Source organism: Equus quagga, chromosome 10 (assembly GCF_021613505.1).
Source record: "Equus quagga isolate Etosha38 chromosome 10, UCLA_HA_Equagga_1.0, whole genome shotgun sequence".
Lineage (NCBI taxonomy): Eukaryota > Metazoa > Chordata > Mammalia > Perissodactyla > Equidae > Equus > Equus quagga.
This window is the reverse complement of record NC_060276.1, coordinates 25,401,004-25,427,705: the sequence shown is the minus strand read 5'-3', so window position 1 is coordinate 25,427,705 and position 26,702 is coordinate 25,401,004. Positions and strand designations below refer to the sequence as shown.

General features: G+C 41.1%; 1 protein-coding gene across 1 annotated transcript in view; it reads left to right on the top strand.

Annotated features, from left to right (window-relative positions):
• GRIA3 (glutamate ionotropic receptor AMPA type subunit 3) overlaps window positions 1-26,702 on the top strand; it is a 271,547-nt gene that overhangs the window by 47,118 nt on the left and 197,727 nt on the right. The window contains exon 3 of the mRNA XM_046673901.1: window positions 19,896-20,135. Within this exon, the coding sequence (XP_046529857.1) occupies window positions 19,896-20,135 (240 nt within the window). The remainder of the gene's footprint in view (window positions 1-19,895; window positions 20,136-26,702) is intronic.

Here is a 26,702-nt window from a genome sequence, read left to right as displayed (position 1 = left end):
AGGCCAAGCCCTCAGGCTGAACATTAGGTACTTGAGGGAAACTTATTGTGATGCTCTCCTAATCTTCTCCTGAATAGTGCCCCGTGTTCTGCAACTTTCTTAATTCACCCATAAGATCCTAATCAAAACTAACCCATCCTGTGTCCTACGCCCCCAGGACACTGGCAATAGCTAATACAAAAACTTATTCATTCCAAGGGGTTAATCATCACTAATACCTCATTTATCCCAGCTAATCCAGATATAATGCTTCCGTTTTATGCCAACCTCAAGCAACTTGGTAGAAATTTCTGGCACCTGAGTAGGCTGATAGGGGAATGATTCAGGGATATATAGAAGCACTTTGATAGTCCTCAGACCACACTATGTAGAAAGCTCTGCTTCAGATCATTCTGAAAAGTCAACTGCGTACAAATTATAAAAATAACAAAAATATGGGAAAATTTCCTACCCAACCTATGTGTAGGGCCTCCCAGCTGTCACCTTATCTAATTCTGTAGATATTTTGAACACCTACTCTGAACCTGGCACTGTGCTGGCTGCTGTGGATACAAAGATGGCTATGACACATCTTGGAGCTCCTAGTTCTATGGTCCAGCTGGGGCCTCTAACAAAACTTAGAGCTGCTTATTTGGTTGACAGAGGAAATAAAACTGTAGAAAAAGCCAGCAGCTATTTGCTTATCACCACCTACCATCAGAGACTTCCCTCCCTAGTTTAAATACTTCTTTTTGTTTCAAACACAAAGAAAATGGAGATCGCTATATGAAAGCACCTAATGTTAGAGGGAAAAGCTAAACAAAGAGTGAATGATCAGAGAAGTGAAGTCTGCAGTGGGAAAATTGCTAGTCTTTTCCCAAACAAACCAACAGTGCCCTCCTACCCCCACCCCCACCAAAGACCTTTGCAGGCAATCCACTAATGAAACCTGTTTTTACAATGACAATTCAAATCATTAACATACTGGAAATAAGAGGCAGTAAATCCCTGGTAGTTTAACTAGAGTATTTCCCCCACTGGTAAGAAGCAAAATCCTGACTTCAATGGTAAACTATTCAAGCCAGAAAGAACCTTAGAGATCATTGAATCCTCATTTTTCAGGTGAGGAGACAAGGCTCAAAGAGGTCAAGTGACATACCTATGGCCACACATCCAGAAAATGGCAGGGCTGGGGCCAGAATCCAGAGCTCTTGAATGCTACTTATTCATTCATCTAGTCAGCTAGACAGCCAACAAAATTTCTTGAGCACCTCTTGTAAGTTTGGAGTGGGGGGCTGTACAAGGGGTCTCTATTCCTGTCCTTATAAATCTGGGGGAGACAGACATTGAACAAATGACTCATTAATTATTTATAAATATGATCCATGCTGTGAAGGATAAGTACAGGATGCTATGAGAGTTATCTAGCCTTGTGAGAGAATAAGAGAAGTCTCCCTGAGGAAGTTATGGTTTAAGCTAAGAAACAGAAGATGAAGGTGAGTCCACTAGCTGGGTAAAAATTGTCCATGTGGTTGGGAGTGAAGATGTGAGGGGAGAGAACATTCTAGATAGCATATGGAAAAGTGCAGTTAGCCCAAAGGTATCCCAGCTTCCCCATGCTGCTCCTCTCAGAGTGCAGACATCCTGCCCTTTTTATAAACCAGCAGGATCTCCAGTATATTTTATTTCTTCAGAAGCACAGGTGTAGTGGAGAGAAAGGCACTGTAGCCATTTGGACCTATTAAAGTAATTATTAAATCACTTCTCTGATTAAGTAGTTATTTTTACTTACCAGTGCCATACACCAAGGCAGATAATCAGTGTTTCCAGCTTCTGAAAAGGTCACATCCTCATCTTTTTGCATGGCACCTGAAAATAAAGTAAACTTATATTCTAAGAGTAGGTTTTAAGTGATGCTCACTGAAAACAAGTCCAAGTTTGAAGTAGAAATAAGGAATGGTGGCATTTTCACATATGTATGCAGAAAAGGATATACATAGCAATACGTCAGCAGGCAGAGACCAGGCTTTCACCTTTTCCAGGTCTCGCTAGAAGTGCCCTGTCTACATGGGCAAGCAACTAAAACTAGGAAGCAGGTGCTAACCCCACAAGGGATTTGGAGTCCTGCATCTCAGATGTGGAAGGACAATTCTGATGCTCTCAGAGGTCCCCGTTTCTGTCATGTCACCTTGAATGTGCCTACAATCAGCGCCCCTCCCCCAATTTCACCTCAGGTTAAAATTAACTGTTACGTTAAACTGTGATCAGTCACATGCAGCACGATAATAATAAAGGCTACTGTTTCAGGCACTATATGTTTTATATGAATTGTGTCATTTAATCCTCACTGCAGCCCTTTGACCTAGGCTCTATTCTTGCCATTTTGCAGGTGAGCAAGCTGAGCCTCTGAGAAGCTAAACAATTTGGCCAAAGTCACACAGATAATAAATCTCCCTTCATAAGACTGTAAGCTCCGTGAGGGCAGGGACTTCTGTCTGCTTTGCTCACTGCCATACCCTTGGCATTGAGAACAGCGATTGTCACAGAGCGAGTGCTCAGTAAATATTTGGTGGATTTGGAGTCCAGTCAAATCAGCCTTCTTCTAGATTCTACTTACCCACTGAACACGCTGCCTCCAAAGTCTCTACTGTTTAGTCCTCATTTATTTAAGTCCTTAGAAGCTCTTATCTGGAAACCACAGTGTGTTCCTAACTGCTCATATTCATTGCCATTCCCAGGCTTCCCAAGTTTTGTAGCTCTTCCTGACATAACACTTAAGCTTAGGGACACCCTTTACGGAAGAGCCTTCTAAATGTCACAGGCCCTGCTTAGTTACCATTAGGGTATTTCAAATAGTTCCAGGTTCACTCTGACATTTGCCACTGTATGACGTTGGTAAAGTTATGTTACTTTTCTGAGCCTCAGTTTCTTTATCTGTGAAATGGGGAATCACTTGGAAAATTGCTTGTCTTCTCTGAGCCTCAGTTTCTTGTTTATCTTCCAGGTGTCTTCTAGCTCTCAAGCCCTCCTGACTAACACACTGGTGCCCCAGATCTTCAGCTATCCCACCCTCATGGTTTACCTTCCCTCGCTGAAGTCTCAAGATATGCCTTGAGAATTTGGCAGGCCTTCAGTTACTAAGGAATCTGCCTGCATTTACCAAATACGCAGAATTCAATGATTTCTTACCTCCTTTGAAGAGTCATTCCTACTATTTCTGCCTTTATCCCTACCTAAGTCCTTTTATGCTTAAGATCTAGAAATGAAAGAATGAGCAGGATGTCTTCTCCCAGGGAATTTGATGATCAGAGGTTGAAGCCATGAATAGTAAGTATTTGAGAAGTATTAGCTGTATAAAGCTGTTAGCTTGTTGATAGGAGTGAGAAGCACTCCTATGAATAATTCCTACATACTTACCTTTTATCATGTTTTCCTTTTCTGAAAGGAAAGACTACACTAAAATTAGGAAAATAGCAGCCCATGTTTTATAGCTAGAAATATTCCACACATTTTCTTCTTGCTTCCTTCCATTTTCATGAGTAAAACCATGGGACCTTAGAAAAATGATGCTATGCTTATAGATGAAAATGATACTTTTGTCCCAGGCTCTCCTTATGAACAATCACCCTCACAGGTGCTACCCCATGGGTGCCAGGGGTCTGTCCGTGGTGGAAGTTCAAGTGGTCCCCTTACAAACTGGCTTGTCACTTTGGCCTCAGCAGGGCAAGGAATATCCAACCACTTCCCTCATTGCCTCTGAGTCCATCACTTCCACAAATAGCAACAGCCGTCCCCACAACAAACACCTTCCTGATCCTCATGCTGCTCCCCAAGGCTTCTACCCTGAAAGGATTTGTACTTTCTCTCCTGGAATCCAATTCACAAATGTTTCTGACTCTGGAATACTGATGGTGTTATTATAACTAGAGTGGCAACTTGATATGTAGAGGAAATAACTATCTGCAGGATGGGCAAGTTCAGGGTGAGCTTCTTAGAGGAAATGACATTCCAAGCAGGCAGTGCTATCCAGGCTTCCTGAAATTGACTTGGTGACAATCCAATGATAACATGTATCTGGCCATTTCATACACTGTGGCAACATATTGTGATCAGGAGACTCTTCAATTCAGGGGAGTGGAGTATTCCCTCAGTGCTTGGCCCACTCCTCATGGGAGCTTAGAACATAAATAAGGCATTGGCAGCTAATAAAATAATAACTCTATTCATTAAGAGGTAAGGTATTCACTGGCAAATGTATTATGTCATAGCAACAATATACCAGAAAATAAGGCAAGATGGTGCAAATGGCAAAATCTCTTCTAAAGATGCATAACTGGATTGTAAACTCAAATAGCAAATATATATTGAGGGCCAGAATAATTGGTCCTTGATCTCCTCCCTATAAAAACAAAGGTTTATTTGCCCTTTAAATGGGACAATAAAATTAAATTGGCACCCTGTGGTGTGTGCTGAATACATAATCAGAAATCTGAAGCAAAAAAGAAAGATGGAAAGAGCAAATGTAGAAAAATCTAAAATTCTGAACAGTGTAGAAAAACAATGTAGGAAAATAACGCAGTTCCAAATAATACCCCTTCACCATGTAGCAGATCCCAGAGCAGTCACTTCTGCTCCTGAAGGCCGGGGGTCACCAACTGGCTCAACAGTTCCTCTAAAGCAGAGGCTGCTTGGCTTTGGGGTGGCCCCAGAGGAGGGTAGGAAGGGGTGGGGCAGGGCAGGGCCAGAAAGTAGGTAACTCTTCACTGAGGAAGAATTCACAAAACTTTGAAAGCAAAAGCAGTACTCATGAAAATGAATGTTTTGTGGTAACTCAAAATGTCTTTTAAAGTATATTCCCTGTAATCCTTCCAAAGCTGCTCATGTTGAGATCTTCAGAGAAAAAGCACAACAAAAACCTCGCAATATATAAGCATACAGCAAACCAACCTCCGGAAAAGAGAGAAAGTCGGTGCCTGCTAACTGATGAACGTGAAGCACGGTAACTAAATTAAAAAAAGAATCTTCCTCCTGATTTCTCATTTTGATGGCCAGACATATAAATATTTGTTTAATGAGTGACAGCACATTGATAATACTTTTCTGTATTAGCTGGATAGATGAAAGAGAAGGGAAATTGTGTTATCATTCAATTATTTTTTGCATCAAATATATTCACATGCTCTACTCAGAGAAATTATTAATTATGCACAAAAGAATTTTGACTTAAAAATCTTAGAACGTTTTATAGAAATTCATTGTGTAGAATGATGCAGGTGGTCAGATAAATAAATATATAGGGACACAGAATGAGTCCCAAAGAATACTTCCTTTAAAGTGTCTTACAGTTGAAGGTTCTTAGTGAAGGCAGAATATCTAGAGGTCATCTCTCTGCCTCCAACCAGGAATTACATGGAAGCCTTCCTGAATAAATTAAGTGCAGCACTTTCCAGAGAGAAAGATTCTTCAGTTTTTCTAAGGGCATCTCCTAGCTTTCAAGCCTCTTACAGACCAAAAGATCCTTTCACAGCTAAGGGAATACATATTTTTTTTTCTCTCTGTTTCTCCCAGGCACCTATCAAAGGACTCTGCACTTGCTGTGCCTTCAAATGCCATTGCTGCCTGGCTGACACTTATGTTCACTACCACCCACACCAGTCTGGAGCTGAGACCCCTTCTTAGGGACAGATAAAAACCAGCATGGAAAGGAATATTGGCCAAAGTGGGAGCCTCAAGGATGAAGGGTAGCAAAACGTAGTCATAGAGTCACTGGGTCTACGGTATTGCTTTGGGGAACCTAGGCCCCATAAAGATTAATCTTTAACCAATTTCATCAGAGGTTCCATTTAAAAGGCAAAAGAGGCAACTAGGCCCCAATTGTGCACAGAAACAAAAATCATAAGCAATAAAATAAAATTAAATCCTCATAATTGACTAATTGCTGGTACAGTTGGCTGCCTTTCCCCCCAGAGAAGGCGTCTTCTATATGATTTCTGGAGCATTTAACCAAGCGCAGCTGTAATTATTATTATTCCTATAATAATAGGGTTTCTACAGATCTTCATATTTTTACATGTTTTATGCTCATTATGGCTAATCCACAAAACATCTCTTTAGAGTGTATAAATACTGTCCTTGCCAGTATACTGGAGAGGAGTGAGAGCTCAGAAAAAAGGTAAAGTGAAGGTCACAGATTGAGTCAGCAGCGACTTAAGAAACAGAACTGGAGAATTCTGCTTTTCAGTATCAATTCATGTCATCAACTCATTAAGTGCTTACAGTATGAACCATATTATACTGAGCCTGACACGAAACTAACAGAACATTTGTTATGTGTTTCCTGGCTCTCCAAAAGCTTCTCAGCCATAGGTAGAATTTCATATTCATGTACATGAGGCAAGCAGGCCACAGCTTGGTTGAGGCACGCTATAATCAAGTTCCGAAATGGGGGCTTCAGCCCAAGTGTTGGTGGCACTCAGAGAAAGAATAGGTCTCTTGGAGGGTGAAACAGGCACCTGGAGCTCTATGGAGGAGGGAGCTTCAGCCAGGTTTTGAAAGGTGGGCCAGAATTGGAATGGTAGAAATTTGGGAAATGGCATCCAGGATGGGAACGCAGCATGAACAAATGCTCAGCAGTAGGAATGAGTAAGAAGTATGTTGGACATAGAAAGACCAACTAGGCTGGGGCAGAAAGCTCAAACTGGAGAATTGTGGGAGACAATTTTGGATACATCATAAGCCCTAATGATGGAGGACCATAGGGTAGAAAACAAATATGCACTATTTACTGAGTACCTGCTATATACAGCTCTGCACATCATATTTTTCTCATGTGAGTTCCAGGCTGAAGGGTTTGGACTATATCTGACAGGCAATTAGGAGCAAAGAGCCCAGTCACTGGGTCCCAATACCTAAAATAAGACACAAAGCATGCTCAATTACCGCATTCACACGTCCTTGGCCAACCTCTGAGGACTTACTAGAATGTTTTTATGACTAAATATGCAGCTTCTCTCAGGCAATGCCATTGTTGTCTGAAAATATGAAGACTTTAATTTTTCGTGGCACTGCAAAAAGAGAATTACAGAGGCCTAATTCCTCTTCCTCTTGGAGCAGACGGACAACTCTGACCTGGTCAGATATATTCATCGGCAGCACATAAAAGTTACAAGTTTAATACATGACTGAGCAGCAAAGTGCTAGAGGGGGCTACTTACTCTGTCTACAGCTGAAACTGCATTCTACAAGTCACATGTGTTTACTTAATTGTAGCAATTTCTAGCTATTTTTAGTCAGATTCCTTCCTATGGAGCAAGCTATGCACTTTGGGAGACACAGTCTTACTTTCAAACCACTGAAGGAGCATCTGCAGGGTCCGTGGAAGAGGACTCAGCTGTTCTGTGTTGCTGCGGGAAGTTAAAGTAGGAATCCATTTGAATGATGCTCTGACCCAGTGGTTTCTCTTCTCAGCTCACAAATGGACTGAGTTATGACAGAAAACATGTGATCTGGCCTGAGTACCAGAGCTGTCTATTAAAGTACGTAGGCTCCAGGCTAGAACTAGGCTAGAAGGACTCTACAGCACTGAACCTAACCCCATGGCATGCTCATGTTTCTGTGAGAAGATGCATTCACAGTCTCAACTCAAAGTTCAGGAACACATGTTCCCTAATAACTCTCATCTAAGATAGTGGAAACAGAGATTCCTCCAGCCCCTATCCCCAGGTGGCAAGTCAATAGGACTTCAGCTGGATGGGGGAAGGGTGAGTTCAGATGGAGGCTCAGAAGGTCTAGGGAGGAGGAATGGATTGGGAAAACAGGAGGAGGAATAAATGGGACTTCTGTAGGAGGTGATAAACAGTGAGGATACAAATGTAGACCAAACCAGTGTTGGGCTTAGGACAGGGCATGGAGCTACAATGGTGTAAGGTGGTAAAGAAATACACTTTATTTAATGACCCACAACATACATGCATATATTTGATCATCAAAACAAAAGTTTCATGCAACGATATTTACCCTTACTACCTGGATACACTTTGGCAGTTTTCTGTTTTGTTTCATTCATTTGTTTAAAGGCTGGGTCATGACTCACTACACTGATTTCATAACCCACTAGTCATTTGTGCCCTGCAAGTTGTAAAACACTACTGTAGGGAAAGTGAGGGAGGATTAGTTTTCCTTTATCCTTCCCTTTCTCCCTTATCAATCACAGACTCTGGCCTGGAACAAGTCATAAGTGAGGATGAAAAAAACAAAGACTGGGATAAGAGTGGTGAAGGTTGGTTCCAGGTAATGCACAGGGAGAAGAGAAAAGTGGGGAGGAAAGGTGAGGTCTTGCTGTCATTGGGCCAGCTATGAGTGCCCTAGTAGGAGGTCATATGAAAGGGAACTTGAGAGTCGGACTCTACATCTCCAGCATCTGGCACAGTACTCGGTGCTGTTCAACAAATGTCTAATGAAACATGTCTGCTGAATTGATATACATGAGTTAGAGGCAGTTTGAACATTCATGTCTGATCAAAACACAGTAAAGATCAGAACTTACCTTTAGCAAATAGCAGTGTTGACAGGGTTTGTTGTTAGCAACTTTACCCCTCCCCGTTGTCTCTGGCCTAATTGCATCCAGCACTGCCTTCAGATGGCAAAAGGCCCTCATACTGTGATGCCCCTAAATGGAGAGGCATTCTCATAAGAGATTATGGACAGACTCAGATCTTTCCTGACTCCTATTGCCAGCCCTCAAAATTTACCTTACCTGTGTCCTGTTCTCTCGTTGCCTGGTTCCCAGTTGGAATTAATCTGACAAATTAATTCATACTGAAGTAGTCATGAGTAGTACTGACTGCGTGTTCCCCTTCCAGGCCACATTTGTCATTTAACGGAGAATTTCACCATCCTAGCCAATAGAGGTGGGTTTTTTCAACCCTTGTATCACTAATGAAGACAACTGAAGGCAGGAAGGTTTTCTAGGGGCCACCGAAGCAGAACGTGGGCACTTAACTGCTGCGCCACCGGCCAGCCCCAAATACTTTATTTTTATAATATAATATAGCTCATCACACACATACCCCCACCGCCAGTATGGGCTGCAAAATGAAAGAAAATGGCTTTCAAATGCTATATGACATGATATCAAACTTGAAGCTCTTATCTGTCCATGATAAATCTTAGGGCTGATTCAAAGGCATCATAAGAGTTCATCACTTTCCTGCCCAGCTTTAGAAATTGCTTCATTGACTGTGACTGGATCACTGGATCAATTAGTTTTTCAATTAAGAGTTGTGCTAAATCCCATGTAAAATGAGTTGCAAGTCAAAACAGGGCCCTGACTACTTTAGGTGATTGATGGAGATATGTGGGCGATTGGCAGAGATTGAGGCTCAGAAGAATGACGATTCTGTTGAGTTATCTGTTATGGGGATGAGGATTACTGGGAGTCAAGAACGAATACTACTAACTCACTGACACTCAGATAGCAGCTTTTGTAATTTTTCAAAGAATTTCAGCTATTCTTTCCATTTATTCTCGGTATACTCCTGTGAGGTGGGCAAGGCAAGTGTTAGTTCTGCTGGCTTACAAATGACAGACCTGAAGCCCAGTGAGGAAACTGGCCCAAGGTCACACAGCAAATTAGGAACTGAACCACATAAAAACCCATTGCATTGCAAAAGCACTGAGAAATAATTTTTAAATAACAGTAATAGCAGATATAATTTATCAGTTGAGCACAGACTTGTATGAGAGTCATAAGTATTTTGTATATATTAATTTAATTCGCACAATAATGCTATGGTGTGGGTACTATTTTCCCAATTGTTATAGATATGGAAATGAGGCTTAGAGAGTTTAAGTAACTAGCTCAAGGCTATTCAACCCATAATTTGACCTCAAAAATAAACTCCAAATCTCTCCACCTCCATTGCCACAACTCAAATCCAAACTACTATTGTCTCTCACCTATACTACAGGAAAAGCATCCAAATTTTCTCCCTGGCCTCATTGATGTCCCCTTAACTCTGCTGTCCATACAGCAGCCAGATAAATCTTTTCAAAATATAAATCAGCTCATGGAATACCCACAATCAAAATCCTTCCAAGATTTCCTCCCATGGTCCTTAAAATAAAATTCCTTACCAGTGTCCTACAAGGTCTTCCGTGGTTGGATCCCTGCCTCCTACCAGACTCATCATGTACCCTCCTCCCTACTGGCCACTCTCCAGCCAAGCTGGTCTTCTTTCAGTGCCTTTAATGCATCAAATGCTGTCCTCCCTCAGGGCCTTAGCCAGTGCTATTCTCTCTGCATAAGATGGTCTTCTACTCTCAGGTGTTAGCTCTAAAGTCATGTCTCAGATAACTTTTCCCTGACCCAATCTAAATTAAAGTCACCTTGTCACATAGTCTCATTGTACCCTAATACCTTCCCTTCTTAGTACAGAACATTGTAATCACACATTGATATGATTATTTATATTAACACTTGCTGCCAGTACTAGACTGTAAGCGCCATGGGGACAGAGATCATATCTGTTTTGCTCACTGCTGTATCCAAGTATAGATAGTGTTTGTCCCACAGTAGGGACTCAAAGTTTTATTTGATGAATGAATAAATTAATGAATGAATAAGCAAAAATTTAAAACTCCTGAGCTCCAATCCTTAACCATATGTCTTGATATAAAAGGGCCTAAAAAGCACCCCCTTCCCCAACCCATCTCAGCAACGTCTCCTGCCATTTCTGACACTGCTATAGAAGGGTGGTCTGCACTTACAGTTGCAGAAATGAATTTTCCAAAGTACGTGTGTTCATATGTTAATGCCTGCATTTGCATGCCGTTATATTCAAGTGGGATCAAATGTTGATAATAAGTGTTTTCTTTGCCAGCATTTAGATACATGCCATGTAATTGCAAAAATAACTAGTTAGACTGTCGGAAAGCAGTGTACTCCTGAGAGCAGAACAAAATGTTCAAGGGAATTAACCCAAAGATGATAATTAAACCATGGAATCATCTGCTGGAGAATGGAGCTGACACCTTGTTCTAACTCTGGAACCTATAAGCACCCACTGTGGTTACTAGAACCCAAGACCAGAGGGTGTTCGAGGGGATGGGGAGGCTGATCTAAATGAACCCAGGGAAGGTGTGAGCTGGCTACTACCCCATACCCACCCCCCACCTCCATTCTTTATCTAATTCTCCCTCTCATACACCCCCAAGCTAAACACAAATAGCCACTTTAAGGGCAAGACCAGGTAGGTATGTTCCTGTATGGTGGGCTTTGAAGAGTCCACCCTTCCTAACTTTCTACCACCAAAATAACTCCTTTGGGATCTTCTACATATGTATGCATATCCTTGTTCTCTGTGGAGAGGAAGTCGTAAGCTAACTCTTGGTGGTTATCAAACAGTGGGCTGGCGACGGAGACAAGGGAACAGGGAGTGATGTTGCCACCCCGGGTGATATTTGATTATATTTTGAGGCATTCTGCATTGTCATAACTGGTGGGCGGTGGTGTTACTGGCATCCAATGAGTAGAAGCTAGGTAGAATGCTAAACATCCTACAATGCACAGGACAGTCTCCCACAACAAGAAATTATCCAGCCCAAAATGTCAATAGTGCCAAGGCTGAGAAACCCTGATCTGACTCATTTGCAAAGATTCATTTATTAGTCCATTAGCAACTCATACACAGGGCAGATTCTTGCAGAAATGGGAGTTGGAATGGGCATATTTTGATCAGACAGTTGGAACAGAAAGGAGGAAGAGTAATCTGTTACCAGTGCCAATGATGGATTGGGGAAAAGACTAGAAGCAGGTGACTAGTTATGAGACTACTCTCATAGTTAAAGAGAGAAGGAATGAGAACCTAAACTGAAGATGAACAGGAAACAGATACCCCACATGCTCTAGAGTTACAGTTGATGAAGCATCACAAAGGAATTGTATAGGGGAATGAGGCAGAGAGAGAAGGCAAAGATGACCCTTAATACTCTAGCTTGGGTGACTGGAAGAAGAGTGATGCATTAGGAGAAATATGGACAAGAGGAGCAGATCTGTGGGTGGAAGGTGGGAGTGGAGAAATAATATGCTGAGTGTGGGATGCCATGAAGGCCTCCAGGTGAGGCTGTTTGACGAACAGTTAGAAATATGGATCTGGAGCTCAGGAGAGTGTCTGAAGCTAGAGGTGTCTACGTGGAATTCATCCACATGGAGGTAGTGAGGTGAGATCCCCTACTTGGCACATACTAGGAGTTCCATAAATATTTGTTGAATGAAAAAAAATCTATTTAGAGTAAGAAAAAAAGAGAGCCAAAGGCAAAAATCTTTGGACACATCTTCATTAAGGAAGTGGACCAAGAGGAAACTGAAAAGAAGCAGTAAGGGAGATAGAGTTAGCAGGGTTTAGTGCTCTTGAAACAGGAGAAGGGAGTTTCAAGGGGGAGAATTTGGCCAGCGATATCAAATGCTGCTCAGCACTCAAGTTGAATAATGTCTTTGAATAGAATTGGATTTGGCAGTGAGCAGGTCATCATCAAACTTGAGAGAGCAGGTTCAGTAGAGTGATGGGAGCAGAAACTAGGTCGCAGATGCAGAGGGCTGCAAGGTCCTCATCATCTCATCAATAGTGATGATGGTAAAGACGGAGTTAGAATGATAGCTTATGGAGGTGGCAGGGATTTAGGGGGAGGTGGAATCTTTTAGCAGATTTTTAGCCTGACAGGAAGAAGGCAGCATAGAGAGACTAAAGGCACAAACTTGAATATCTAATAGCTGTTATGTATCTCCAGAGTACATCAATTGTATTTTGGAGCTTCCTGTAAAACTAAGTTGAGGTCATGTGGAATTGAAATTCAGCGTATCATGGGTTCAGTTTAAGGAAGAGCTGCCTAGCCATCACAGCTATCCTGCAAGGGAAGGGCTGCTTGTGAGTAGTGAGCTCCCTTGCCACTGGAAGTATTCACGGAGAGATAGTATGACCTCACAGGAGGTGGTTCCCATACTGAATGGGAAGTTGGACTAGATCATTAGGTTCCAAACTTTTGGGATTCTCAGATCAGTAAATATTTTACACAGGATAAAAAGGTGAGTGGAGTGTAGATTGATCTAGATAGTTACCAACTGTTAAATTTTGCTATGTAAATGTATTTGTTTTCTATTTACTACCATAACAAATTGACACAAATTTAGTGGCTTAAAATAGCATGCATTTCTTGTCTTCCGGTTCTGTAGGTCAGCAGTCTGGTAGGGGTCTTACTGGGCTAAAATCAAGGTGTCAGCAGGGCTGCGTTCCTGTCTGGAGGCTCTAGGGGAGAAGCCATTTTCTTGCTTTTCCCAACTTCTAGGGGCCACCCACTTTCCTTAGCTTGTAGCCTCTTCCACTTTCAAAGGTAACAATGGCTGATTAAGTCTTTCTCATGTCACTTCACTCTAATGCTGACTCTTCTTTTTTTTTTTTTTACCTCTGTCTTCTTTATTTAAGGACACTTGTGATTACATTGGGTCACTCTGATAATCCAGGATACTCTCGCTATTTTAAGGTCAGCTTATTAGCAACCTTAATTCCATCTGCAGCCTTAATTCCCCTTTACCACATAACCTAATTCACCGTTTTGGGGGATTAAGACATGGACATCTTTTGGGAGGCCATTATTTGGTCTACCACAAGGAGGGTGGACATTTATCATCAACATCATCATCATTTCAGAAGAGAAATGACTCTACCTACAACACTAAACAATAGAAATAATGTAGAGAAAAGGACTCTCCTTCCTAAATAAGAACAGATGTCAACCTTACCCCAACACACACACACACATTCATATTTAACCAGACTGGAAACTTCACCATGGACCAACATAACAGCTTTAGAAACCATTGAACTACATTATCTCCCAGCTCCAAGCTTCTTTGATCCCCTAGAATTCACCATACTGTGGTATTACCTGGAGAACCTTCTTGTGATATATCTCTATCAGTTCCTTCATAGCTATATTTTTCTTCTTCCTGCTTGCTTCAAATCTGATCATTAAGTCAGCAAGAGACTTCAGTTTCCTTTTTTCTCCTTGATTCAAAAGGCTATGAAAAGTGTTCTGTAAATGATATGCAATATTGTTATTCTGATCTTTGGGTTAATCAAGTTGTTTGACATTTTTGTAATGATGCCTTTTGGAATATGGGTGGTATAATTAGCTGCCACACTGTACATTAACAATACATGAGCCGACCCTACAGACTTGGGGACTATAAATAAAAGCATGACAGCTGGCTCCAGCCTTGCTTGTCACTCACCATTGAAGGGAACGCAGCCGGGGAGCTACTCTAGAGTCCCCAGGAATCCAGGATGTAGTCAGAAACGACATCTTCAATGAGAAGAATTTGGTGTTTTGCTAGTGGGAAAAGATGGAGACAGGCACTCGTAGGAAGCAGACAACCAAGATATTTCCTACTGGGAAGGTACAGAGGCCCCAAGCAGAGACAGCATTTTACCAGCAGGAAGACATATACTGAGGGGAAGGGTCAGAGGACAACAGCACATTCTGGAGCCAAATTAGCAGGGTATCTTTCTTCATCCATTATTACCCAGGAGTGAGAATCGGCAAGAGCACTGAAGAAATGTATAGGGAAGGTGAAAGAGAAGAAAAGCTGTGCTACCTGGGTACTCAGTGTGAGGTCCAGGGCAATGGTTACTGTGGGGAAGAGAACCTGATGGGGTTAATAGAGGGTAAAGTATGCTAAAAAGAACTGGCAAGAGGAAAGAAACAGAAAAAACTAGTTGCTGAGTTACATGTTAGGCACTATTCTAAGTATTTTCCATGTTCCATTTCATTTACTCTTCACCTCATGACAATAAACAAAGGTAACACTTATGGCTAAGACATACTTTATATTTTACTTATCTCATTTATTATTGCCTTTTCCTCTCACTAGTATATAAGTTCCAAGAGGACACAATCTTTACTTTCTCCTGTATTTTCCAATACCTGTGACAGTGCCTGGCATATAGTGGATGCTCAATAAATACCTGTTGCATGAATAAATAGCTAGCATTAATTGAGTATCTATTACATACCAGGCACCATTATAGATGCTTCCCATGAACGAACTCATTTTAACTTTCACAACCAATGCTGAGTCAGGCACTGTTATTATCCCAATTTCATCAATGAAGAAACTGGATCAGGAGCACAGAGATATTAAGTAACTTGTTTAATATGTGATGAATTCAGGATTTCAACCTATATGATCTAACTCCAAAACCTGCTTCTGTAATCACTGTCCTACACTGAAGCTCAGAGAGGTTAAGTAACTTGCACAGAGTTATGCAGCTTAAGACTGGCAGAGCCATAATTGGAACCAAGGTCCGTCTGTCTCAGAGCTGTTGCCCGTTCCTCTGCACTTCACAGCTTCATAAGCTTACCAAGATAACTATTTCTTCCGTCACCATTTTACCAAGGACTAGTCTTCTGAGATAAAGAAATGAGTGTGGTTCATTAAGGATTCATATAAAGGTAACAGACATCGCCCAAAGGAATTACAAGTCCCAAAAGATCACCAGTTTGCCACCTGCTCTCATTGTTGGTATTTGGAGGGGACTGAGAGAAGCAGCTGGCAGATGAGTCATGGGAAACCCCTGGTGGATCCATGTATGCTGAGACCTAGGTATTGAGGGTAAGTCACTTTCATGCCAGGCAAATCCTGACCCATGCTGCCCTAGATAACTCTGGAGTAGGGATGGTGCAGAGATGCTGATAAAGCATTTCTAAGAGACGGCTTCATAATTCATTGTGTGACCTTGTGCAAGACACTGCCTCCCTTTGTGTCACAGTTTCTTTATGATAGGGAAGCGTCAGTGGAATTCTGTGTTGAATCAGAAGAGGTCCACTTTATCGTTTTTACATATTAGACTTTTCCACATAAAATTTCATATAGGAGGAAGGATTCTACACTAAAAACTATGCTTGAAAAACCACTGAATAAAATAGTCTTTCAGTTCCTTCTAGCTCAAACATTCTAAGAATCTAAAAACATAAACACAGTCCTTTGGGTCAGGTCAGGGTTCCATTCAGCCCCACTTTCTGCAGCCAGGATCGGGCACTGGGGATCCACTGTGAAAGGTCACTCACACGTCCCCTATGTCCTAGTCTCTCTCAGAGGCTGTTTAACCCTGTCCTCAACTGACAGGTGTCTTCCCCATCGGAACTTCTACTTATGTTACTTGTATATGTTGAGATAGAACAAGGGTAACTGTGCACAATAGTATTTACAGGACAGCTGCAACTGTTTTATATGAAGGGAATAGAACATTTACTGATTTCCTTCTAACACTGTTCTTGTTGATGTCCACCACTGTGGGTCTGCCTCTTGGACCACAGTAGCCCAGTGCTCCCCGAGGGTTGCTGCTGATCTAGAATACTCCTAAGTCCCTTGCCTGAGCCACAACCAAACCTGTAAGCTTAGTTTGGAACTTTTTACTTTTTATTTTCACAGGGTTCCCTCATACCTGCTCACTCACGCATTTTGATAAGGTCCACCTTTGTTTCATTCTGCTTGTCATCATACATAGGCTTAAAGATTTCACTGGGTACTCCTTCCTGGAGTCTGGGTTTCACATACACAATATGATTCCCTTCTTATAAAGTTTTAAAACAAGCAAAACTAACATTATATTATTTAGGTGTGTGTGTGTTTGTATCTTTTTAAAAGACCAAGTAATGATAAATACAAAATTCAGGAGAGTAGTTACCTCTGAGCAAGGGAGGGGTCAAAACAGGGAGATAGAATAGAGGAGGAAGACATAGCTCAAACTAAGTTATCAGTAATGTTATAGCTCTTGGGCTGGATGATGGTTTTATGAGTATTCATTATATTTGACATAAATAAATCAATAAAATATGAAAGGTCCATATATGAACCAGTAATGATTAATTAATTCTGTACCCGTGAGGTTCAAAAACAGTGATTATAAGAGCAATACAAAATTTTTTTATTAAACAGAATCTTACCACCAGAACATACTAACGTTTATTTTCTATCTCTTCCAATATATCAGGGCTTTTTGAAACTCTAAGTGATCTGTTTTGCCTCTCTCCGAGTTTATTTCTCCCTCAATTACTAACCATAATTTAGTCAGGTTGGGGTTGCGGCTCTCCTTGTTGAAAATATGTTGCATTCCCCAGGAAGCTATTTTTGTACAGGGTTCATGGATCCTCATCTTTTCTTGGGCCTTGCATGCTAGTTGGTATGAATCTAAGAATTACTGGCTACTTCCTGAATCATTTGGGGTGAGGGGCCATGACGGCTTGTTCCAGCCTTCCAGCTTCATGACCATTAATAAGGACAGGTCCTTTCTAGGGTTGCCAGATACAATTCAGGATCCCCAGTTAAATTAGAATTTTAAATAAAAACCAAATAATTTTTTATTATATGTATGAATTTGAGGCATACTTATACTAAAAAATAATTTGTTATTTATTTGAAATTCAAATTTAATTGGACATTCTATATTTTTATTTGCTAAACCTGGAAGCCCAACTCATTTGGGCCAATAACTACTCTTTAGTATCATTATTGGTTTTCGATCACAGGGAGTGTTAGTTTTGAAGTCAGACAGACTTGGGTTCAAATCCTGGCTCCTCTACTCGAGAGATAGAACATTTTTTGTCTCAAAATTCTTAGCTATTAAATATAAATAATAGAAATACCTCATGAGATTGTTGGTAATATTAAATGAGATAATATTTGTATAGTATTTAACACAGTGCCTGGTACCTACTAAGCACTCAGTGGCTGTAATCATTATTACTGTCAATTTTATTCAGAACATTATGTGTGCTGCCAAAGATTTGATCTGGTACTGCAAAACTCTCCATTTATAGGATTAATTTCGGTATAGGACTCTCCTTAGTGTCTCCTTTGGTGATGACCAAGACAAAGTGCCATCTAGTCACTTTCTTTTTGTTTCCGAACACTCCCTTTGGCCCCCTGTCATGAAGTGCCCCAGAATCATTCCCTAGTTGGCTTTCTCCTTTTACTATAAAGACTTCTTGGTGCATATGTTTGGGGGTCACTTAGAATTCCTCAAATTGAAGGCTATTGTCTTCCCTGATGAAGCAGCTTGAGTGACTGATAATCACCTTTGAAATTCTACCCTCAAGCCAATGACTAATGAATTTGGCTGATAAGAGAGCAGCCCTAATCAATACAAGTTTCAAGAGAATGCAGGGAAAGCAAGATACCACAGATACTGAGAACTCCGTTTCTCACAATGAGGTCAAGACATGAATTAAATTGGTTTTCCACTCGTCTTCATCCTATTTTCCATGCCTTTCTTCTTTTTGGTGCCCAATGCCTTCACTGTTTCTCCTCTCAGGGAGGACTCCAGAACCTTTACATTCTCTTCTCTGACTCACTCATTTCCATGAAAACTTTCCCACCTGCTTTCCCACTTGTCATGGAGTCTAATCAAACATATTAATTCACCTTAACATGCTAACAGCTGAAAAAGATTCTACTTCATCCCTCTCCCAAGCCACAGACTTTTTTTTAACACCCTAAACCTGAAGAAGTAAGCCAAACAGTAGCTTCCTAGCAGGTAAGGGAGATGATGCAGGACCCCTTAAATCATACCACATTATCAGCTGCCTCTTCTGTCTGCTTCGCATGAATGGAAGGGAGCAGTAGTGCAGATAATCTAAAGATCATTTCCACTTGGTTTGGGAATGCAGCACATGGTGTTGTTGTAGTTGATTTGCTTTGCTAATTATGTTCTACTTAAGCTAATATTGAAACTCGTTTATATTTTTTAAGCTCATCTGAGCCAGAACAGGGAAGAGGTGGTGGTGTGGCCCACTTTGAAATGAAGAAAAGCTGACCACGATCGTGAGGGGGACATGAAAGTTCTATATGTGGGCTAATAGATCTAGAAATATAAAAATATCAAGATAGAACTTTGCCATTTATGCTTGGACAGAATAGGCCGACCTACCTTGTAACTCGCTGGGCACTGCAAGGCCAGTCTTCCCTATGGCCTACCCAGAATCTGAAATCCTCTTCATTAGTAGCCTACGTTAAGGGTCATAATCATAACTATGTTAAAGCATTATGTAGCCTAAGAGGAGTAACACATTTCCTAGCAGACACATTAGAAGTTTGTCTGACTAAATCATCAGTCATTATTGTCACCTAGTTGAAAAAACACCAAAGAGGTGGGACACAAGACAGTTGTACCTTGATAGAGGTGTGGGTACACTAAGAGGCCTCTGGGCAGCTATGGTGAAAGTACAAGAACATAGAGTGCTTTGGGGTGAGCTGGGAGGGTTGCTGAAAGAGGGTAAAACAACCTTCACCTCTTTCCTTCCCATATTTTCTTAGTTTCTTGCTCATGGTAGACATAGAGAGTATTCAACTCAATCAAATAAATTCTTTTTTTATTTTACAGTCTTTTTAAACTTAATTTTTTATTGAGGTAACATTTGTTTATAAAATTACGTAAATTGCAGGTGTGTATCATTATATTTTGAATTCTGTACAGACTACATCATGTTCACCACCCAAAGACTAATTACCATCTGTACACATATGCCCTATTATCACTTTTGCCCTCCTCTCTCCCACCCCTTCCCCTCTGGAAACCACCAATCTAATCTCTATGTCTATGTGTTTGTTGTTACTGTTGTTTTTATTTTCTACTTATGAGTGAATAAATTCTTCCCTTCCTTACTCTTCTCCTACTTGGCAACTAGGCTGTCAACAGCTTCTAGAGATTTCAGAGATCTTGGTTTTCTTTTGAGGCATGTCATTTAGAACCAAAGCCTAACTATATGGTCAAAGCCTAAGTATATATTGTGTTTCCAACCCTCCAAGATGCAACAAGGGACAATGGGACTATTGAAATTTCTTTCTCTTTTTCTCATTGCAGTCTGCTCCCAGTTCTCGAGAGGAGTATATGCTATCTTTGGATTTTATGACCAGATGTCAATGAACACTCTGACCTCCTTCTGTGGGGCCCTGCACACGTCCTTTGTCACGCCTAGCTTCCCCACTGACGCAGACGTGCAGTTTGTCATCCAGATGCGTCCAGCTTTGAAGGGCGCTATTCTGAGTCTTCTGGGTCACTACAAGTGGGAGAAGTTTGTGTACCTCTACGATACAGAAAGAGGTAAGAAGAGGTATCAGCTCTCCTCTTTGAATATTCACATAACAGTGGTATCCAACCTTCCCCAAATCACGTTTGTTTCCTTCTCTTCCAATAAATAAAATCTGATAGTCTTTAAATTGTGTCTAATATTCAAAATGAGTTGAAGATTAATACTAAAATATTGAACGAATAGTAATTTTAAAATCTAATTTTTTCAAACTTCCTCCCACCCCCGACTCTGAAAAGGGGCTTGAAATACCCTCCTGGTTGAGTCACTGTTATTGAAAAAGAATGCTGTCCCCCAAAAATAATTTATCCAGCCTAAAATACATGAAGTAAAAGCAGCTTAGTCTAAAATAGAGAGAGGCCTAAACTGGAAAGTTTTGGAAAATTAATCCTGTCAGAGACCATAATTATCCCCATTTCATAGATGAGAAAACTGAAGCCCAAAGAGGAAAAGTGTGTTTTCACAGTGGTTTAACCACAGAGCTAGAACTGGTGTCATTGTCTCTTGCTTCCAGAGCTTGTTCCACCAGATCACATTAGATCTTCAGATTATAGGGCTTCAATATTTATGTGGTGGAAATAATGGGCGGAGACCGGCCAAACTGGGCTTCAGAAATGGATGGTTTTTCTAATAGTGAGGTAATATATTGAGGACACATATTAAAACAGTCTCATAAATGAGGGGTCTGATCTTCAATAGTATACAGTTACGTGCACATATCATAACTCAGCTAAACAGACTCCTCTAAAACCCAGTTATCTTTGAGGGGTTCCTCAGTAAAACAAGGAGATCCTATCACTATGAGATTCCAAAAGACAATGTTACTTTATCATTTGTTTGCCTCTAACCCTGGTTATAAGCTGGGAATGGTTCTCTCTGACTCAGGGTTTTCTTACTCAGAAAAGGGAGGAGAAAATGGAAGGCCTGTCTTCCTGAGGGAGTCCCAGGAAAGGACGGCATTCTAGGTAACTTAACTTGAAGGGCCATTTTGGTTTGGGGGAACCTAGAGTACTCTTCACTCCACTCTCATTATGATGCATCACCAAACCCTGTTAGGAAATACTATGGCCTGTATTTACCTATGGTACTTACCGCCAAGATTTTATCAAATTTCAGGAACCTGAAGCAGGAGACCAGAGTTATAGTTCAAGCTCTGCCACTAACTAGCTCTCTGAACTTGTCCAATTTATTGAGACTCTCTTGGCCTTGGTCTCCTCACCAAAGGTGTGCCCTGTCTTAATGTAATAGTTCGTGATTTTTGTGAGATATTATCCCCGACACGGGACACTTTGTATCTTGCTACTAATCCCAATTTATATATTATCAGTTAGTCAACCAGTTCTACAAGATGTTATCAATCCCCAATGGTGTATTCAAAGCTTGTGATGGGAGCTTATATAATATAATGGGGGTAGATAGAAGAGGATATTCATAAAACAATTCATGAACAGCACAGGACAGTCTCAAACCGAGCACTCCACTACAGACTCTGATTGCTGTAAGAATTGTGAAAAGGCAGAGTTTTTAGAAAAGGCTAGAGGAGCTAGGTCTTGAAGGATATTTAAGTTTTGGATTGCAAGAGAAGAGGGAGATGGGGTTTTGGGAAGAGGAAGAGAACATTAACAAGGGGCGGAATCAGGAAGGAGTGCTGTGTTCCTGCGCAGCCTTGCCTGCCTAGGGTACCAAAATAGTTTGAACACTTTAATTCATAATTTGCTAAATTTTAACACATTTCATTTCTTTCAAACACTGGGGATGAATTAGCCTATTTCCATGTGCTGTATACAGTGTAATATACTGCATAACAATCTAATTTTTAGAACTGATGTTTGTAAATCAGACAGCTTCTCTCTGAAACTTTTGAAAACTAAATATGAGTTCTACTAATACTGTCACCTCTCATCTATTCAAAAGCAGGAGATATAGTTAATGTATTTTCTTCTCATCTCCCATGATTCTTCTTTGCTTATTAGCTCTCTATTAGAGGAAAGGAAGCAGAAGTCCATCTATGTCTATTTCTTATCCCGGCTCTTTTCTCAAATCATCTCACTAAATAGCTTGGACAATTCTATGATCATGCAGCCAAAAGAAACCTTTCTGACTCATGTGTGTTCACATTTTTTCCTCTGGAGCCATTTAGCTGGTGGGACTAATCTTCTCTACTTAAGAAATACGTTCCATAAACTTTTAATACTAATTCCCCCTTGGAAAGCCTTCTTAAAACACTGCATGACCCTGTTCCAAAATTTTCAATGGCTTCTATTGCCCACATTGAAAAAAAAGTACTCTATTCTTCAAGACTCAACATAATTATGCCTCAACTAACTAACAGATCTGTTGTCCCTGTGTTACCTAATGAGAACCTTCCTCTGCAGGCAACTCCCATTTTCCACTCTTGCCTAAATGTCCCAGAACCGTTCTTACCTCAGCAACTTCGCTTCTACTACTACCTGGAATTCTCTCCTTCATTGTGATTATGAAAATCCTGCCTATCCTTTCATTTTTCAAAACCCGCTTCAAACTCTACCTCCCCAAGGTAGTCCTCCCTGACCACTCCAGCTCACAATGATTCATTCATTCATTCAGTAGGTGCTAGGGTTAAAATGATAAACAAGATAGACATGAATACTGCTATTATAAAGCTTAAATTCTGGTGAGGGAGAGAGAAAAAACAAGTAAACCAACAAATAAAATAATTACACATTTAGGCAAGGTGCTGTGAAAGAAGCAAAGAAACAGATACTAATACTAATGAGTAGGACCTAATTTTAAAAGAATTCTCAGTGATGGCCTCATTGAGAGGGGGCATTCAAGCTGGGAACTAAAGGATTAGAAAGAGACAGCTATGTGAAGAATAGAGGGAAAGAGTTTTAAGTAATGAAAATAGCAAGTGCAAAGGTCCTGTGGCAGGGAAGAGCTTGGGGTGTTTGAGAAATGAAAGAAGACAAGTGTAGCTAAAAGGTGGTGAGGAGGTTAAGTGAGATGAGACTGCAGAGGTAGACAGGAGCCAGATCATAGCCATGGAGCATGGACAGGAGCCATGGTAAGGAGTATGAATTTTATTTTAACTGCAAAGAGAGGTCATTGGAGGATTCTGAGCAGGGGAGTCATATGATCGCTTTTAGCTTTCTGTAGAGAATGGAGTATGGTTCACGAGTGAAGGAAGGGAACCAATTAAAAGTCCATTGTGGTCATCTAGGTGAGAAATGATGGCAGCTTACACTAGGCTGGAGATGGAGAAGAGTGGATGGAGTTGAAATATATTTTGGACACAGAATTGACAGAACTGGGGGACAGATTGACTGTGGGATGTGAGGCAAAAGAAGGTTTCACGGATGACTACTAAGCTTTTGGCTTGAGAGACTGGGTAAGATGGTGATTCCATTTACTGAGGTGACTAGGCAGGAGGAGAACCAGTTTTGAGGAGCAGAGATCTTGCCCGCCTTTGAATGCCCACAGAACTCTTTTGTCCATGTCATTCACTTGGCACTTAACATAACTGCTTTCCAGTGTTATTTTACTTTTATGGGGTCTGCTATATTTCTTCCCAAGCCCTTCTCTCCAGCGTGATAATAAACAATTGCTTAGCCCCTAGGTTTATACTTTGTGCCTACCCTGGTATATAGCACAGGCCTAGGTATATACATAGTGTTTTCCAACTCCATTATTGATTCATCAAGAATAAGCTGATGTGTTTTTTTTAATGTTGGGCTGAAAGAGAGAAAAACAAAGAAGGGAAGGAAGGGAGGGAGGAAGGAAAGGGAAAGGAAGGAAGAAAGAGGTGAGGGAGAAAGAGGGAAGAAAGAAAGGAAAAAAGGAAAGAAGGGAGGGAGGAAGAGCAAACTCAGTTTATAAATCAAATTATGTGGTATGATTCTTCAAAATATTCGATAAAGTATTCTGTATCTTCTAATTTTCTACAATGATCATCTATTGCTTTAGTAATAAAAATTATGGGGAGAAATTACAACTGCAAAATATAATTTTAGAATATTTTAAATTATGTAAGAGAGAAATGGAAGACAGAGACAGAAGGGAACACGTATAATTACATTGAAATAAGCTAAATATACAAATGATGTGACTCCACTGGATAAGGGCAGGGATGAGTAAGGAGCTGAGAAATGGGTTAAACATTTGAGGTCATTTAAAAGATTTGTAGCACAATCAGAGTAATATTATCTCTGAAATTATGAAACATTGAGTGGATTCAAGGCTTGGTTGGTTACACTTTGATTTCTGTCTGCAGAGAAAGGTCTGAGTTTGTGTTTACACGTCATCAGTTTGCTTAGTTACTAAGATACCATCTTGGTTCATTAAGGAAAGTTTAAAGTTATGCTCTTGGGGCTATATAGATAAAAAGGCAGTCCTTGGAAAAATTATGAGGTTGACTAAGTGTGATATTTGCCCCCCCGTACCCTCTCCTCTTTATTGACACCACTTTTTTATTTACCCAGGGCTTCTCACTATGGCACATGTCTACACCGGCCCTCCCTGGCAGGAGCAAAGCCTCAATATCTCTTATCCAACCTGCCTCTACACCTCCATAAAAACTTTCCTGTCCTACATTTCGTTTCCACTGATTAATAGTCTTTCTCTACTAGTGACAACAGTTCAGTTGACCAATTTATTCATGCTAATATAAATATGGCTATTAATGACTTGATGTGTTAGTGCATCCAGGGAAGAAATTTCTATTCACGTAGGGGCCTTCTGTGGAACAGAACTCTAATCCAAAGTGTGGCTTTATAATTCTGGGATCCTAGGCACCGTGAGTCTAGTTTAGAGGTCCCTTGCCCACACACCTTCCTATATATAGAAAGTCGTAAGGCCATGCCAGGGAGGTAGCCACCTCTTCCAGTTTTCTATCAGACCTGTCTTTTGGGTGCAAGTGACCTAATTCTCTGTGGTACTAACGTTTCCCCCAGAAGAGCAACATACTTGAGAACTGCAGCCAGACTCTCTCATGCACCTGACAACTCTCCTTGGCTTCAATTGGCACAGCCCACAGAGATGAAAGAATCTGGCCTAGGCTGTGGCTCTCAGCTTAGATAATGAGATAATAGCTGTAAATGCTCTTTGAGGCAACTAGTCCCTACCTTCTTGCTAGTGTTCAATAAACTCCTGCTGTTTCCCTTTCTCAACTTGAAACTCCCTTCTCAGTTCCCAAGTAACTCTCTGGAAGTCAACAGCCTTCTAACAGATCTTTCTGTTTGCTCTGGAAGGTTGTGGCAGGAACATGGGCAGGGGCAACAAGTAGTTCGGCAGTCAACAAGTAATTATTGGGCATTTCCTAGTGCTAGCTTGTGCTAGGCCACTGGCAGTGTTTAAGAGAAGCAGAATCAGGTCCTGCCTTTGAGAAGCTGAGCATCCTGTTGCTGAAACAGTGACTTATCTCAGGGGCCTGTACAAAAACCATTTTTACCCGACTGTTCCCCCATCCACCAATGACATTTGCATTGATTAGAGCAAGCACCTTGTGAAAAGATTAAAGTGTTGCCAGAGAGCTAGGAAGGTGGAAAAATGTTGGAAGATCCTGAAGGGCTTTACAGGTAAAGAGATTCCCCAGGACAAGGAGAAAAGGGCCTTTTCTCAGAGGACTGTGAATGTTTTCAGACTGACTGGATTTGAACTCTACTGAGAGACAAGCAGATCTTCAATTCCTCACACCTTCCTGCATGTTGTCATTTACCACCTACTTACCTAACCTAGCTTTGCCCTTTTCTACACACACACAGGCACACACACACATGCACACAAGCATACACATCCCTATACCAATCAGTGGCACAAATCAACAAATCCTTATTATTGTCATAATTTTATCATCTTAGTTTGATAAGAGCAGCTGCCATTTCTTAAGCACTTATTATGCACTTGGCCCTGAGTTTATGGATTATCACACTTAGTCCTCATGGCATCCCCGCGCCTTTACAACTGAGGAAACCAAGGCATAAAAAGGTTAAATGATGTCTCCTAGAGTTACACAGGTTAGTGTGCCAAAAATAATGAAACCAGGATTTCAACCCTGGTCTGCCACATTCCGCAGTCTATATGAACTGTTCACTGCACTGACATACTGCCTCCCACATTTTTAACGTTTGAAAACTGCTATTACTTCTTCCCTTCAGCCAGTTTTCAAAGGGCCTGGTACCTAGACCCTCTCTTCCTATGGATGCACTCCAGTTGGCAACTTTCTTCTTAAAGCCTGATGTCCACAAATGAACACAAGAGCTTTTGGTCCCAGAGTGCAGGGATCCAGATAGGCAGCAGGTCAAAAATCCAGGTTAAGGGGCAGAGGAGTAGCAAAAGAAGCAAATGCAGCCAGACAGGTGGGTTTGCCCATGGTGTACACTCATGGAGTGGTGTGGTGGGGACCTGATTCTGAGGTGACGGGAACTTGTAGATTTCTCTCTGGGGCAGAGAGAGTTTCTAGCACACAGAAAGATCTGAACTTGCAGGTCCTCACCAATAAGGGGCTATTTTTGGTTGGGGAAGAAGAAAGCAAGGTGAGACCGATGATATGATCTGCCGTGGCTACTTGGCAGGAACTTTAAAGGAAACTAGCAGGTACCTTGATT